This window comes from Lactuca saligna, chromosome 2, assembly GCF_052625555.1.
Source record: "Lactuca saligna cultivar CGN05327 chromosome 2, ASM5262555v1, whole genome shotgun sequence".
NCBI lineage: Eukaryota > Viridiplantae > Streptophyta > Magnoliopsida > Asterales > Asteraceae > Lactuca > Lactuca saligna.
Genome location: NC_136418.1, coordinates 93,930,492 through 93,949,116, shown reverse-complemented (window position 1 = coordinate 93,949,116; position 18,625 = coordinate 93,930,492). Strand labels below are relative to the sequence as shown.

The following is an 18,625-nucleotide window of genomic DNA, read 5'->3' as shown; positions in this document are numbered from 1 at the left end:
TGCACTATGAAAATTGCTAAACCCCTCTACATGTATTTCCCGACGGAGAGAGAGTGAACTTAAATGGTATGAATGAAGAAACCCGTTGAGTAATGCTGAAACCAGTCTTATGTGATTGATTATCTAATAATGAGACTAAGTGACCTTCCGGGAAAAGCATAGTTGAACACCTCCAATATGAGTGTGAGTCATCAGAGAGAGATATCACTCGTTTTTAGTGATCATTAACTTGTTCTGCTGCCAGAACAACCAAACACCCAAGTGAAGTGTGAGCTATACCTATGAGCGTTCATCTGAATCGACCTGTTAGACCACTTGTCGTCATTAATAATGCTATAAAATCTTAAGAAATTTCTTTAGATACATATATGGCTACCCTTTGATAACCGAACCCGAGACTTTGATTCGGAAACAAATTTCTGAAAATCTTTTACATAAGATATGTTAAACCAAGTCACAAACTTTCAAATCAATTGCTATGGTTTTATATTATATCTTATCTATTGACAAATCTTTTATCTCGAATCTTCAAAAGTTAAATTGTCAATATGATTATACCATACCTGTCCTTATTTCAGCAATGATCACATAGGGGGAAATTGTTGAAAAATGTTCTTATGTAAGCTTGTAGGTGACCATCACTGAAATAAGATGAACTATTTTTATACAATCTAACAAATATTATCAGTTATTTCAGGTTGCATGAATGCGTGATCAAACGGAAAATACGAAAACACGCGAATGACCGAAAACGCATAGACGAGAAAATTAGCTGTGTGACTAAACAGTTTCAACTATATATATATATATATATATATATATATATATATATATATATACGTATATATATGTATTATATGTATATTTATGTATTATATATGTATATATGTATTATATATATGTTGTATGTTGAAAAGTCAAACAAATGGAAAAGTCTCAAAGAAAGGTCAACAAGTCAAAGATGAAGAAGCAAAACCCCATCACACGTTTTTTTATCTTAGACCTCTACTACAAGTTGGACTTCCTAGCTCCTACTACAAGTTGCATGATAAGCCCTTCCTTTCAAAAAAAAAACTTAAGTGCTTAAGATATTTATTCATTCAAGTATATGTATACATGAGTTTTGTAGTGTTAAAAATGAGTGTGAGTGTTCATTTTTCTTTGTAATTCCCTGGAACATATAACTCTCTCAATCACCAAACAACAAACATCAAGAACATCAAGATCAACAAGTTAAATGAAGAACCCTATCAACCATCTTCATCATCTTCATCAAAGGTTCTTCATCAAACTTTAAGATCATCATCTTCACCGCCATCACCACCTTATATCAACCTCCTTCCAACCTCCAAACAACCTCAAAATACTCTCCAAACACCCTCCAAAAACCCTCCTTAAACCTCCTCCAAAAACCCTTTCAAATAACCACAACCATCACCACCTTGCTGTTTTTCGACATCAGAATCTTCAAGTCAAAAACGAAGAAAACTGGGCTCGTTACAAGCAAAAAAAGACTAGGGAGATTTTCACCATAAATTCTTCAGGACCTTACCTATATCTAGAAATTTTCGTGGACGATTTTGACCACGGGAAACCCCAAAGAGACGCGAGAGAGAATTGGCTATCCAGAGATATTTCTGTTTTCAAGTTCAGAATCTGCATGTTAGAAAACAAAAAACCGAGCACAACACAGCCAAAATAAGACTAGGGAGATTTTCACCACAAATTCTTTAGAACCTTACCTACACCTAGGAATTTTCGTGGACGATTTTGACCACGGGAAAACCCAGAGAGACGCGAGAGAAAAATGGCTATCCAGAGAGATTTTCTGAAAACTGAAGGTTTTTAATCTGTGTATGCAAGGATCTGCGCGAACACGACCCGTGTTGTTTTTGCCTAAATCAACACGACCCGTGTTCAGGGTTTTGACCTTTAAAACCTTCTAAAAACCTCCTACACGACCCGTGTCACTTGTGCCTTATTCTACACGACCCATGTTCAGAAGCTTCATCAAGAAAACCCTCCAAAACCCTCCTACACGACCCGTGTCACTTGTGCCTTATCTTACACGACCCGTGTGCATGTTTTTACCCAAAAATACCTCAAATATAAATACATAAGCCCATGTATTTTGTACCCTTTTGTAAACACTTGTTTTATATAAAATCGAGCTTTAAATGAACTTTTTGTTACTTATCCAATGCCGGATTGATCTTTGAACAAATATCGACCAGTCGCTCCAAGAGTCCCAATATCGACCAGTCCATTCAAAGAACAAATATCGATCAGTCGCTCCAAGAGTCCTAATATCGACCAGTCCATTCAAAGAACAAATATCGACCAGTCGCTCCATGAGTCCAGTTCAGTCAATTTATTGACGAACCTACTTGATATATATTTATATATTTATATACTTTATTATAGCTTTACGTCATTTAAATATAGTCATTTATATTATTTATAACTTTATGTCATTTAAATACAGTCATTTATATTATTTATAGCTTAACGTCATTTAAATACAGTCATTTATATTATTATAGCTTTCAGTCATTTACATCTTTCATATTTATACTTATTCCGCAATTATTATTCTTTATACATACATACATATATATATATATATATATATATATATATATATATATATATATATATATATATATATATATCTTATATCTTAAACTGATATATCTGTCACACAGTAACTGGTAACCGAGCCTTTTGTTGTGGTGATCAGATTGTTATATTTCCAACAAATCGGTATCTGAGTTGATATATAAAACGAATAATATCCAACAATTTTTCATACGAAAGTTTCCCTATAATTGTTATAAATCACATATGATTCCATTGATGAAAAGCATATAATGAACTTTATTATATAACACACGACAATAATCGAGTATTTAAGTTGTATTCCCCCCTCCCTTATAAGCATATAAAAGTATTTATAAAAGATTTAAAAGTGTAGTTTATAGGGGTATGAACTCTCTTGATTGATTGAAGAAAGCGTGACGAAAACCGAGCAGAACTTCTACTCGAGAAAGCGGATCTCTCGAGATTCTCGGGAAATCTCGGGAGTCTCGGGAGTGTAAAACTTTCTTCCCACCTTGGATATGAAAACCGGGCCTTTGGGATGACTCTGAGGGTTGAAACGTAGAACTTCGGCGCGAGAAAGGAAGGAAATTAGCAAAATAGGGGCTGGACGACCTCGTTACGCGGGGCGTACAAGAGTACGCGATGCGTACTAATGTGTCATGCATGAGCGCATCCTCGGTCGAAACATCGGAGCGACGTGGATGAACCGGAGCCTAGCATCCGACTACGCTGGGCATACGAGGGTAAGTTGGGCGTACGGGAGATCAGACCGCTGACTCGTTCTTCGGATAATACCGGGCCTTAATTAAATTTATATTTTAATTAATTAGCAAACTTCAAAAATTCATATCTTTCTCATACGAACTCCGTTTTTGACGTTATTTATACCCACGCGAAGGTGAGACTACGATCTACAACTTTCGTTTAGACTCTGTCGGCTAGTTTTGAATTTATTTTTAATATTATATTTTTAATAGGTCAGGATAGGGAAAGTCCGTTAAAGTTCCATAACTTCTTCATCCGACGTCCGTTTTTGTCAGACTTTTTACCGTTGCACTAGTATTGTTGAGCCCTTCTATTCTCATTTAGATTGTGTCGGCTAAAAGTCTCTCGATCTCTATTTCGAGTTTTTAGCTGTCTACTATTATATCTGTAAATTAGAAAAATCACAACTTCCTCATACGAAGTCAGATTTGGATGTTCTTTTTATGTACGTTTACGGTTTGATGATATCTAAAACATTCATTTAGATACCTAAGCCCAAAAACTATTGTATTGAAACTTCGCATTTTACGTCTATCAGTATTGCCGGTTTTGCCGAGAATCTTCGGTTGGTCATAACTTCTACGTTATAACTCGGATTTTTGGGTTCTTTATATGTATGAAAACCTTGACACGATTCCTACTAGTTTATTTAACCCAAATAAGGTTTTATGAAAGTTAAATTTTGACCTAAATTTGACTTGCGTTCCATCATATTGCCTCGAAATATCGGGTTGTCACACGGAGTCAAAATGAAAGTTGTAGATATTAGTTTTACCTACGCGTGGATATAAAGAACGTCAAAAACGAAGGTTGTATGTGAAAGTTACGAATTTTAGAAGTCAGAAGTGTGCTGTGCGAAAAAGGGTGATGTGGCACAATCTTGGCCATTGCTTTCTCCCCAAGTCTTGCCACTAGATGGTGACATGTGGCACCAAGTTCAACCATTTTCACCCTATAAATTGAACCTCTTCCACACTCATTTTCTTCACACCTTTCTCATTCTTTCTTCTCTTTACTCCATCTCTAGAACCTCTCTGTAGCCCCGAAACCCCCCGAAAAGCCTAGGGAACCTCCCTAGCACGACGCGGAAGCCCCTGAGTGCTCGACGACTCCGAGAAGAAGAGCTTTTCCGCACGGGAATGCCACTTTAAGAAAAGCCTGGTTTTCTATAAAACCTGCTGTAAGTGAGCTACGCCTACGCTATTTTTAATATATCTTTTATTTAATTATATTAACGTTATTAAGAACATATAATAAGTAATTGGGCTATTATTATGGGTTATATAAGTATTATTTAACGGTTATATAATAGTAATAATAGCTAGACTATTAATTAGTCTCGGTGAATAACAGACTAAACTCTAGTGGTAATAATATTAGGTTTATCGAAGGAAATTTTTTTTTTCAAGATGTGAAACGCTGTCTGAGTTCGAAATCACCACCTTTTCAACTGAGTGCATAGTTACTTTCATCTTACACATAGATATGAAGTATTTTATATAAACTACGTGCTATGTGTGCATATTATTTGTATACTTGCTGTCTATGTTGGATGAAAGTTTTTATACATGTTTTAGATGATTTAAACTGTATACGTATTTTATATACACGAACATGTTGGGTATGATATGGGTAGATGAATGATGAGAGATAGAAGATGATGTGAGTAAACATTGGCAGCTATTGACTTAGTGCCTAACTAATAAACATCGGCAGATAGGGACTTAGTGCCTATTGGACAAACACCGGTAGGTATGGATTTAGTACCTGTTAAGGAATTGGTAGCTATGGACTTAGTACCTATTAGATAAATACTGGTAGCTATGGATTTAGTACCCGATGAATAGACTATAGTAGCTATGGAATTAGTGCTTTATGAACGAACATTGGTAGCTATGGATTTAGTGCTAGTCCTATAACACTGGAAGTAAAGGACTTCGGAATAAACGAATGCAGAATAGATGACTCTTAGGATAAATCCTTAAGAGTAAAGAAGATAATGGGGATGGGTAATTGGGTTGATTGTTTGATTGTTTAAACATAATAATTATATTATTGTGGGTTGAAAACCCTATATACTCTCCAGGTTTCCCAACCTGACCCACTCTGTTTATTTATATCACAGGTGTTGATATGAAGTCACGTTACACTGAGAGATTAAAGAGATGTAGATCACTAGTGTAAATAAATGTAAGTTCTGTTTATGCTTATGTTCCTGTATTGACGATGACATCCCAAACGTTTTAAAATGAATAAAATACGTTTCTTCGAAAATGTTTTAATAACGTACTTATCTTGTTTTTATGGGAACGAATTCTGCAACATTTTTATTAAAAGAAGAACTCTGATTTTTATAAAGCATAAACAAAATTGGTCTTTTCTGGCCGTGAAAATGGGGATGTCACAGTTGGTATCAGAACATTAGTTTAAGCGAATTAGGAATTTGTAGGAAATTTCTAGACTTAAACTTAGAATACTAAGCGATGATTGTGAGGTGTGAGCACTAGCTTATTTTAGGAATGATCCTAAATTGCTTTTACGTGCTAAATGATTTGCTATGCTACAGTTTGATCGGATCTATGGTCTATTGCCGACCGGAGTGAATACGATATTAGAACTAGCATATAAACGTTTCGGAGTGATAAGGATGATTTAAACGTCAATCCTAAATAAAGATCTAGATTCACCTTATTCGGTGTGGCAAGGACCCGTAGTGGAAACGTAAACGCAAATGGAAATAGGAACCAACCTCCTCAACCCCCAGTGGTTCAACAAGTACCTGTTGTAGAAGAAGTTGCACCTGAGCCAGTCACCATGGCTAGAGTTCAAGCCATGATTCGGGCTATGCTAGCTGAACAAAGGGAAGGAATGAGACAGATGTTCCACGAAAATAGGGACGAACCTACCATACATGTTGAGCCGACCGAGCCAATTCCCGAACAATTTGAGGAAGGGAACTACAGCCGTCAAGCGAGTCAAGTGGTGACTTAAGGCAAATGAATGGAAGGCCCGGAGGGGAGAAACGACAAGGATAGGCGAATGTACAAGAATTTCCTGGGTGAGAAACCACCGAGTCTCTCAGGAAGACTGAGGTCGGTTGAGATTATGGATTAGATCTACGAGATGGAGATGGTGTTTGAGAGCTGCGACTGTAGCGAGAAACAGAAAACTGTCTTTGCTGTAAGACAATTAAAAACTAGAGTCTTGAGCTGGTGGAAGTTATTGGAAGATACAATGCCACGATGAGAAGCCTTAAGGATGTCGTGGGAAGAGTTCTTGGAACAGTTGAAAATGCAGTACTGCTCGGAGATAGATCTGATAGACCTAAACAACGAGTTTCAGAACTTGAAGAAAAGGAAGATGAGTGTTGATGAGTATGCCACTGCATTCACCAAGAGGATGAATCTATTACCCTACTTGGTGCCTACTGAACTCTCCAAGATTGATAGGTTTGCTAACAAATTACCCACAGAATTTGGCCCAATGATCAAGATGACAACTACCTTGAAAACAGTTGTTAGGGCAGCTAAGAACGTAGAGGCCCAGATAAGAGAAAAGGGTCTAGAAAAAGATAAGGTAGGAGAGAAGCGGAAGTTTGAAGGACCTTTAAGGTACAACAAGGAAACCAAATTCTCAAAGCTTGGAGGAGGAAATGGAGGTGAAGCGAGATGGTGTGATAAATGCAAGAAGAAGCATTGTGGGAAGTGCAATGAAGAAGTGACTTGTTACAAGTGTGGAAGGACTGGTCACTATTCCAAGTATTGCACACATAATGATAAAGTATGCTACGGATGTGGAGGCAAGGGGCACATGTCCAGAGACTGCCCGAGGAAAAATAAAGCAGCAAGACTAGAAACGCCACCAAGGCCAAGGGCATTCCACATGATCCTCGACAAAGCGGAAAACAACGCGAGAAACCAAGGATAAGGAATCTATACCTGAAGATCGAGTTACAAGGTAGACTAATAGATAAAACCACATGATGTAGCCTCTTTGAAGCATAGTCTAGGGTGAACTTGAACACCTATGTAATAGTTTCGAGAAATAATAAAGCCCTTGTTTTGTTATCTGATGTGTTAAACTATTATGTGATTTTTCCTGTATGGTGACTTGGAAAAGTGCGAAACAATACTTGGGATGAGTATGAGTAGGTGTGAAAGGTAGTAGATGCATATACTACCGGAAGCACATGGCTCACGCTTGGATCAGGGAAAGTCACAAGGTTACCAAGAAGCCAATAATTGAGTCTGTTTTATTCAAGCATGTAGTTACCATCATTTCGGTAATGACTAAGAATATTATTGTTATTCTTACCCTAGTGGTCATATCAAATTGAGTCCGAATACGGTGAGTATGTTACGTGGTTCAGAGAACCAAGTTCGATGTAGCATCTAACTTAAACCAAAAGATTGAAATGAAAGCTAACCCAGGGCGATTAGTAGAAGTATCACGATGATTGTTAAAGAAGTTGGTAGCTAGAATTGCTACATATTAAAATGTGATTGTATCACAATAGAACATGAAGGAAGGTATACTCTGTTTAGGAGTTTGACTCTAAGAGACCTAAGTCTAAAGCGTTGCAGCATATGATGATAGGTCATTAGAATATGAAACATAGATCCATAGTAGCAATAAAAGAACTTATCTCAAGTTCGTATCCAGTAAGGATCAAGATTGTGGCTTGAAGGTCATAATTTGGAGTCTAGCCTGAGGAAGAGAGCAGGTGCACGATCGAGTACCGCTTACAGTCAGTGAGTTTAAGAGATAAACTTGAAGGAATATAGAAGTTACAATTATTACCTAGGATGAAGAGATGACATATGGAGTCATTATACGAGCCCTGTTTCGTTGATGATTCCGGGATGTAATCATCCTAAGGGGGGGATAATTGTAACGCCTGTAGATCCGGGCTAGTCAATTTAGAGGTAATAGGGGTCGAAAATGACTTTTTGACAAAAGATTATTTAGAATAAATAATCTTAACCAAGTCTTAGAATATGTCCCAAGGTTTTCGTACATATAAAGAGCGTCAAAATCGGAGTTATAACGAAGAAGTTATGACCCGTCGAAGTTTTGCGACGGAACCGGCACGACACCGGGAAGCATAAATAGTGATTTTACGATAGAGTACTTTTTAGCTTTAGTGATCTAAAAGAAAGTCGTATAATACGTTAAACCGAGAAAATCCATAAAAAGAACGCCCAAATCTGACTTCGTATGAAGAAGTTATGATTTTTCTAAGATTCGACTTAGAAGTGCACGACCCGAAACTCGAATTTTAGTTCGAGTGGTTTTTGGCTTACGTGACTTAAATGAGAGTTGATGATCTAATTAATAGGAACTTAACAGTAAAAAGACAGACGAAAATAGAGTCCGTATGAAGGAGTTACGAATTCTTCGCGATCAGTTAACAGTCTAAAGACCTCGTATTGTTAAATTTGAGATCGGTAGAGAATTAGCCAACGGAGTCAAAATGAAAGTTGTAGATATTATTTTTACCTACGCGTGGATATAAAGAACATCAAAAATGGAGGTCGTATGTGATAGTTAAGGATTTTAGAAGTCGGAAGTGTGTTGTGCGAAAATGGGTGATGTGGCACAATCTTGGCCATTGCTTTCTATCCAAATCTTGCCACTAGATGGTGACATGTGGCAACAAGTTCAGCCATTATCACCCTATAAATAGAACCTCTCCCACCCTCATTTTCTTCACACCTTTCGCATTCTTTCTTCTCTTTACTCTCTCTCTAGAACCTCTCTCTAGCCCCGAAACCCCCCGAAAAGCCTAGGGAACCTCCCTAGCACGAGGCGGAAGCCCCTGAGTGCTCAACGGATCCGAGAAGAAGAGCTTTTCCACATGAGAATTCCGCTCCAAGAAAAGCCTGTTTTTCTATAAAACCCGCTGTAAGTGAGCTACGCCTACGCTATTTTTAATATAGCTTTTATTTAATTATATTAACGTTATTAAGAACATATAATAAGTGATTGGGCTATTACTATGGGTTATATAAGTATTATTTAATGGTTATATAATATTAATAATAGCTAGACTAATAATTAGTCTCGGTGAATAATAGACTAAACTATAGTGGTAATACTACTAGGTTTTGTCGAAGGAAATTTTTTTTTTCAAGAAGTGAAACGCTATCTGAGTTCGGAATCACCACCTTATCAAGTGAGTGCATAGTTAATTTCATCTTACACATATATATGAAGTATTTTATATAAACTACGTGCTACGTGTGCATATTGTCTGTATACTTGCCGTCTATGTTGGATGAACGTTTTTATACATGTTTTAGATGATTTAAACTGTATACGTTTTTAATATACACGAATATGTTGTGTATGATACAGGTAGATGAATGATGAGAGATAAAAGATGATGTGAGTAAACATTGGCAGCTATAGACTTAGTGCCTAACTAATAAACATCGGCAGCTATGGACTTAGTGACTATTGGACAAACACCGGTAGGTACAGATTTAGTACCAGTTAAGGAATTGGTAGCTATGGACTTAGTACCAATTAGATAAACACTGGTAGCCATGGATTTAGTACCCGATGAATCGACTATAGCAGCTATGGAATTAGTGCTTTATGAACGAACATTGGCAGCTATGGATTTAGTGCCAGTCCTATAACCCTGGAAGTAAAGGACTTCGGAATAAACGAATGCAAAATAGATGACTCTTAGGATAAATCCTTAAGAGTAAAGAAGATGATGGGGATGGGTAGTTGGGTTGATTGTTTGATTGTTTAAACATAATAATTATATTATTTTGGGTTGAAAACTCTATGTACTCACCGAGTTTCCCAACCTGACCCACTCAGTTTATTTATATCACAGGTGTTGATATGAAGTCACATTACACTAAGAGATTAAAGAGATGTAGATCACTAGTGTAAATAAATGTAAGTTTTGTTTATGCTTATGTTCCTGTATTGACGATGACATCCCAAATGTTTTAAAATGAATAAAATATGTTTTTTCGAAAATGTTTTAATAACGTATTTATTGTGTTTTTCTGGGAACGAATTCTGCAACATTTTTATTAAAAGAAGAACTCTGATTTTTATAAAGCATAAACGAAATCGATCTTTTCTGGACGTGAAAATGTGGATGTCACAAGAGTCATATATACTAACTACACAGAACAAGAATTTAAAGAAATCAAATATTAAATCAAACATGATAGGTTTAATCAATCAAACACAAGTTATAACCAACAAGTAAATCATAGCTAAAGTATTAAAACCATGAGTTCCAGCTTCATCTAGCTAACAAAAGCAACTAGATTTAGCTGTACATGCTAACAAATAAACTAGCACAAATCATATTCAAAGTCATATTTAAATGTACCAAACTATTAAGCTAATTATGAACTTCTCATTCTTCCTTGGTATGTAAGCCAACTTCCAGGCCTTTGAACTCTGTAATTTTCCTCTCCAACAACTCTCCAAGTCAGCCAAAAGCTCTTTAAAACGTAATACTCAAGGATATCTATATATATATATATATATATATATATATATATATATATATATATAGTTTTCTGAATTAACCGTACTCACGTCGTGAGTAAGTATGTCTCACGATGTGAATTCGTAAGTATCAGTATTTGACAAGGAGTCTGATCCGCGATGCTTATCTTCTGGAATATTTGCACTCACGTCGTGAGGAAGCAATCCTCACATCGTGAGTTTAGCTTCTTACGTGGGTTTCTTCTTCTTTTATTCTCGAAGCCTCCCAAGTCCCAAGCTTTGACGTTTTTAGTCCATTTTCTTCAAGAATGCTTCTATTTGGCTGCAAAGTATAATTTAAACTTATAAGTATCAATATTCAATGAAAATAACCACAATATGTATAAAAATATAAGTAAATATTTCCTAAAAACATGCATAAATATGGCAATATCCAATACCCCACACTTATTGTTTGCTTGCCCTCAAGCAAATCTAATTATTTAAACTCAAAATCTTATGGCTAATATCACATAAAGCAATCCAATTCAAACTCAATCATTATGCTAAGACCGCAACACATGCATTTGTGTCTAAAAGTTTCCTAAGGGCCCTCCTAATTCTAAATACTCACAATCCTCATAAACACCCGCCCACTTCTTTTGAACAATTCTCGTTTTATGCATCCCTCCGAATTCATCCGCATAAATCTTTTTAACATCAAGGTATTTTTGTAAAGCTACCCAAGCATACATAATCTAGAAATTACAATTTTTGATCCCACAATGGAGCTCTTGGAATTCTTCACTTCTTGAATTTTGATCTTTAATTTCTTTGAATTTACCACCTTTTTGTGTGTTTTTTTTGTATCTTCAACTTTTGATTCTTTGGAATTTTGATCTTTGATCTTCATACTTAATACTTGAATGCTCCAAAAATTCCTCAACTTTTCACTTTTTAGTAATTTCACTCTTTTTTTTTCTTTTTTTTTTCACTCAAAAACCTACATGCTTAAGGGGTGCTTAACTTCAACCTTTATTGGTTAATGTATTAGCCTAAGTGCAATGACTACATAAGCTTTCCTGGATACATTTCTGGTACACGATGCTAAACATATTGCGATACTCAAACTAAGCAAGGTTATATTTTTGTCCGATGATTTCACTAGAATAAAAGGGGCCACAAATGCACTATAATGTATATTGGCTCAACTAAACATTTGAGCTGTCATCGGGTCATCCTGTACAATACTAGCAACTTACGTTCAAATTATTATGGGTAAATAGCAAAAAAAACACCCTGTTTACACCAAAATTCTAATTTGACACTATGTTTTTTTTGTCTTATATTTGACACTGTGTTTTCCAATTTGTTATAATTCTGACCACTTGACCGGTCAACCAGGTTACATACTGACGTGGCATGATGACGTATCAGTTTTGATGACGTGGCATGCAGACATGATATGTTGACGTGTCAAAATTTAATTTTTTTCCACAAAAAACACTAATTTTTCACTTTTTTTCGATTTTGACACTAAGTTTAATTTTTCCTTTCAATTTTGACACTATATTTTTTTGTTACAAATCGAACATCATTTATCGAATTTTGTTTAATGTTGACAATTTTCCATTTGAAACCGTATAAATATATTTTTTTTATTACATTTTAAACTGTATAAATATATTTTTTCCGTTTAAAAAATTTCATGGGTTTCTAACTTGGCAACCGGGTTTTGATCGGTTACACGTCTCCAAACCTCCAAACACATTTTAAAGTTGCATATTTAATATAAAATACGGTTTTTTATATAATTAATACATATTTATACATAAAATTATGGTTTGAATGTAAAAAAAAAAACTTGTGTTTATACAAAACTATGGTTTTTAATTGAAAAAAAAATATTTATACGGTTTAAATGTATTAAAAAATTATTTATACGGTTTCAAATAGAAAATTGTCAACATTGAACAAAATTAGAAAAAATGATGTTTAATTTGGAACAAAAAACATAGTGTCAAAATTGAAAGAAAAATTAAACTTAGTATCAAAATCGAAAAAAAATTAAAAACTTAGTGTTTTTTGTGGGAAAAAAATCAATTTTAACACATCAACATATTATGTCAGCATGCCAAATCATCAAAACTAACACATTATCATGTCATGTCAGCAACTAACCTAGTTGACTAGTCAAGTCGTCAGAATTATAACAAATTGGAAAACCCAGTGTCAAATTTGAACATAAAAAAAACATAGTGTCAAATTAGAATTTTGATGTAAACTGAGTGTTTATTTTGTTATTTACCCAATTATTATCGCTAGATTAGATTATTATATTATTATTTCAAACCTATTAAAAATTTTAAATTTACCTATTTCTAGCAATTTACTTTGCCAACCCCTACCCCACACTTATTACATACAATACCCTCATTGTATGCATAATATAAATTAAAAGCAATAAAAGAGAGAAAAACGAATAGACTCCCCTGGGATAGTAGTGGCGAGCTCGAACTTCAAATGTGTGGAAAAATTGTGCATTTTGAATACGGACTCTTCTAAATAGGAACTTGTCTTGATCACGCGAGATATGTAATGTGCCGGAAAAATATGGAATCAAAACTTCAATCTTCAACAAATGCGGTGGAAATCTCCAAAACGGAAAGAACAGTGTGGGAAAGCATATCCCACACTTCATGGTAGGGAAAAAGAATGGTGGTGACCTATGTAGAAAAAGAATGGTGGTGACCTATGTAGTAAATATGAATGAAAAGGCTTCAATTTTATGAAAATTTAAGATTCACGACGTGAGGTCGCAAATATGTGTGATTTGGAAACCTTCGTAACCGAGTTCACGGTGTGAGGATACAGGCCTCACGGCGTGAATACTTGGCGACAAAAAATGAATATGCTAATTCTCTTCCTTGAATTTTGCACTTCACCCCAATGTCTCAATGGATTAAGACTCTTCTAAATGCAATAATTTTATGACTCTTCTCTAACTTTATCTTCTCTCTCGATGCACCCTACAATTATTTTAAATCGTGGGTTTCTACTCTCGATTCTAGACTCTCGGTTAAACATAAACTCTTTTGTATCTCGACATTTCTCTCCCGTGACTCCTAGTGAATCTGGAATAACAACCAAAGAAGAGACAAAGTAACATAATAACTTCAATAGTTTTACAATCCAAACACATTCAAAACAAAATAAAACTAAACCAAACTTTAATAAACAAAAATAAACTAAAACAATTAATCATCATCTTCATCTTCATTTGCCACGCTTGTTCTAGCACCATCTCCTATCGGCATCCAAAGTTCCCCCATGTCGGGATATACGGACATTGCAGCGGCATGGTGGGTGGTCTAACCACACCCATTTGATAATAGATACCCTCAACAAGTTGGGTATTATAATTAACACCCCCATGAAGGTTGTCCAAATAAGAACCCACCTAACTTTGGAATGGGTTGGTGGGCATTCCTCCTTCAAATCCACGAACTCTTCCCGTTTCTCCACGTGCTCTCACATTTTGTCGGCGAGGTCTCAGATGCAGTTGTTGCTCGAGTTGCTTGCTTGGTTGTTCTTCATCATCATCAGCGTGCACGATACCCTAATGTGACCCATAATTGGTCACAACCCTCATCGTCTCCAAATAACCTAGGGAAATTCAATTCCAACCATACAAGTTAGTGACCTTGTAATGCCGGGAATGATCACCCCGTAAGATCGGGCCAAACGGGTGATAAAATGTCATCCACATATCGGGCTCCCTGGGCGGGAACTCACTAGATACTCCGCCAAGTAGCGGGCCAAAAAGTACAGGATGTTGCAACACACCCCTGGCTGCAAAATACTCCATAAGAAAAACCAATTTATCTTGGTAACTTTGTCCCCATGACGCTTGTAGTGGATGGAAAAGTTGATGAGCCGATGGATAAGACGGTGAATGGGCGACTTGATACTACTTGCCGGTGACACCCCAAAATTCAACACTCCCGATGCGATATTGATCCATAATTGAAGCCTCGATGTTTCTCCCTCATAACCACAACCAGTCTCTCGTAAAAACATAGTGAACTCAGGAGACATGGCCTCGTGATCGTCATACAATCCTATTCTCCATGAAAACTCAACCAAGCTACACTCCCGTATTCTCTGCCTAAATGGAAAACTAATGCTTGTTGAAAAGTGGGATGTTAGACATTTTCGTGAAATGTCATAGTAGAGAAAAATTACACGCATAACTCCTTATAAAACTGCTCTTGAATAGCGAAAAGATTGTTCCACCCCTTGCACGTGAAAGAATACCCATTCCCCATAAATAGTTTCGTAAGAAATAGGTTCATCCTATCAACCAATCCAACTTCTCTTAATCATTGCCAATTCACAGTCAGGGCAACCGCAAACTCTCGGTTATGTAACCAACCCAAACGATTGATATAGCGTGTAAAAACATCCCTCGACACATTTGTTGGGAAGACATAAAATGGGTGCAAGTTAGCCACCCCAGCTAGAATTTCACGCCTAGAAACCATTTTCTACAAAAGACAAAGAAACAATGAAACAAAACCAAAATTTCCAGCACATTAGAAGGTTAACATATTAGGTAGCATGAATTCCATAATTCACGTCGTGAATCCCTAGGAATTACGTCATGAGTTCGGCCTACCTAAACGAATCGGTCACGGCTATGCACAAATCAATCCGAAAATGTTGTTATGGTTTTTTCCTAAGTCGATTCTAAGCCTAAATAAGTAACATGCAATGGGTATAACACAACTTTTAGGGAAAAATTCCGTCATTTTGACTAAGCACAAACCCCATCCCTTTATTCCACAAATAAAGAAAAATTAACCATTAGAAGTAAGAAATAATTACCTTAAAGTGCAAATTACGTAAGCAAAAGTGGACTATGGAGTTGCGTTTGGCCGCAATCGGAATGCGGGCACCAGGAAAAACAGCTTCACTTCATCGGAATGGAGAAGTCATTAGGTCAAAGTGGGTTCTGGTCCTTTATCTATGGTGCCGTGTAGTTTGACATTCATGTTGTGAATTTGCAATGACTCTCGTCGTGAGTTTTGGGCTATCAGTTAGGCCATTCGATTAATCAACATGTGGGCCTATATACTTATTGGGCTAACAGAAAAGTGATCCGTAAATGTTCTCTGGACTCACGTTGTGAGGCACTCATGCTCACGTCGTAAGTTTGGTCTGGTAAGATATCCACTTAATACATCTAATTTTTTTAACTATAAATCTTAATTAATTACCACTTAAAATCAGGGACCCTATAGTTAATGTTTTACCATTCATAAGATTACTTGGACGATGAGATGATTAATTTTCCTAAAAACTAAATAAAACTAGAAATAAAATCAAATCGGGCTCTGGTTGCCTCCCGGGAAACACTTCTTTTTGATGGAGTCGTGAGCTGGACTCTATGCCTCCATTGAGTTGTCTGAAGAGTCCATCACCAACTGAACTTTTTGCTCCTTCCATCACCTCTTATAAGCTTGAACTTGTCTTTTATATGCTTTTTCTGAGTTTTCCTTTTTAAGTTTCATCTCATTTGTATCGAGCTTTCTTTTGGTCCATTTATTCTCTAAGTTTTCTTCATTCTTTTTAAGCTCTAATGTAATCTTCTGTTGGTTCTAAAATATTGGTTTATACTTTGCTTTTCTAGCCAATTGGTTTTTCTATAGTGTAATATATATATATATATATATATATATATATATATATATATATATATATATATATATTCGCGGCTGTGTTCACGGCCAGGTGAGTGTTTACTGTCGTAAATCAGTTCACAGTCGTAAACCCATCTACGGCCCGTCTTCCCCATATACATATAAATAGATGTTAGGTGGGTGAGGAGTGTACAGCCAAGAGAGAAAGAAAAGAGCATAAGTGTGTGTAAGTGTGTGAATCTTGTGTAAGGAACTTCATTCTAATCAAATCATATAAGATTCATATTATTCTTCTTCTCCTTCTCTTATATTTTGATCTGGCATCATTCGTTTGATTGAGATTCCGCACCATCAAACAGATATGATTGACACACAAGAAAATTTGGGACTTATATATTCTTTTCTTCATCAGCTGAAGTCATGTCCTTAGAAGTAACCTCGTCTTCATCCTCGTTACTTGATAAATCGTTTCTTTTCTTACTTACCCAAGAAGTTGGTGTTGTAAAACCAATCACTTCAACCAAAAATGGAACAGATGCTCTTGGTTTCATACGCTTGACTTGTTGAACTGTCTTAATTTCTTCTTCCATTAACTTTCCAATTCTCTAGGTTCATCTTTTTCATCAATATTGAATACTTCACCTTGAACATCACTCCCTTGAAAACCTTCTTTTATTCCAAAAGTTTCCTCTTCATCTCCAACTCTCAAAGTAAGCTTGGACTCACGAATATCAACCAAGGTTCCAGTAGTATTATGTAATGGGTGACCAAGAATAATTAGAACATCGAGATCTTCTTTCATATCTAAAACCACAAAGTCTATTGGGAAAAAGAATTTCCCAATTTTCATTAGAATGTCTTCCACAATGCCTCGGGGTTGTGTCACTGAACAGTTTGCCATGTGAATTGTAATTTTTGTAGCCTTCAACTTCTTAATATTCAACTTCTGATAAAATGAATAAGGCATCAAATATATGCTAGCGTCAAAATTGGATAAAGCATAAGTCTTCATATTATTCCCAAACTCACATGGAAGAGTGAGGCGTCCAGGATCTCCCATCTTCTTAGGTAACTCTCCCGTCACTACTTTTGAACTTTGCTCACTTAAAATAACCTTGGAATTTTTCTTCGATTGTTGACGAGTGTCTATTAAATCTTGTAGGAACTTCAATAAAAGGAGTATTTATAGGAATACCCTTTACGTTCTTTATAAACTCCAAATGCTCCCTTTCCAGTGGACTAAGATTAACTTGGGACGGAAACGGTAAAGGCGGACAATAATTCGGAAAAATTTATGAAGTTTTCTGTTCTGACCGATCCCATGTTGGAAGCATAAAAAGCTCACATCGTGAGTTCGGATTTTCAGAAAAAATATTATTTTCGATTTTGGACTTCTTCGGTTCTAGTTTGGCTAGTTTTGGCTCCTCCTCTAATGCTTCTATGACCTCAGAAATGGCCTCGTCTTCAGTCTCAATCATCATGACATGGGATTGAGGTTGTTTTTCACGAATTTCTTGTTCACCAAAGTTGTTAATTGACCAAGTTGGGTTTCAAGATTATAGATCGATGCTTGATGATTTCTTAATGAGTTTTGTTGATCATTCATCATTGCATGTTGTTCTTTCATCATCTTCATGTGCTCCTTCAGCATTGCATCGATATCATCATGCCTTTTCTCAGAAGCTTCCATATATAAATCGAGTCAACATGTTTTCGAAATCAACTTTCTTCTTGGCCAGTGGTTGCTCTTTTTGGTAGAAGCCTCAACCCGTCTGCTTACATTTTTCTTCTTTTTTCTTCTTGTATTCGTCATATGGCAGCCACTCCATCTTTGGTTTTCTCCAATATTCATCATATTTATCCCCAATAGAATAGCAAACTTGAGCTCTTTTATACCAATTATCGTCTAAGTTGCAACCCTTAGTCAAGTGTGGACCATTACTGTCACACCCCAAAACCAAGAACGGCGGAAACATTTCGGGGAGGAGGACGTCATGTACAGTATCACAATAGTGAAAAGTAGTAAACAAGCAACAAAATCATCCATTGCATTATAAGTAAAGTTTTAATACAAGTGTGTTCTTTCATAATGT

The 18,625-nt window shown here is 36.1% G+C and overlaps 1 protein-coding gene across 1 annotated transcript; it reads right to left on the bottom strand.

The window, feature by feature from the left end:
* Positions 1-17,121: 17,121 nt before the first annotated feature.
* LOC145029875 (uncharacterized) lies at positions 17,122-17,592 on the bottom strand. The gene has a single exon (XM_078978325.1). The coding sequence runs from the start codon at positions 17,590-17,592 to the stop codon at positions 17,122-17,124; it is 471 nt and encodes a 156-aa protein (XP_078834451.1).
* Positions 17,593-18,625: the final 1,033 nt, after the last annotated feature.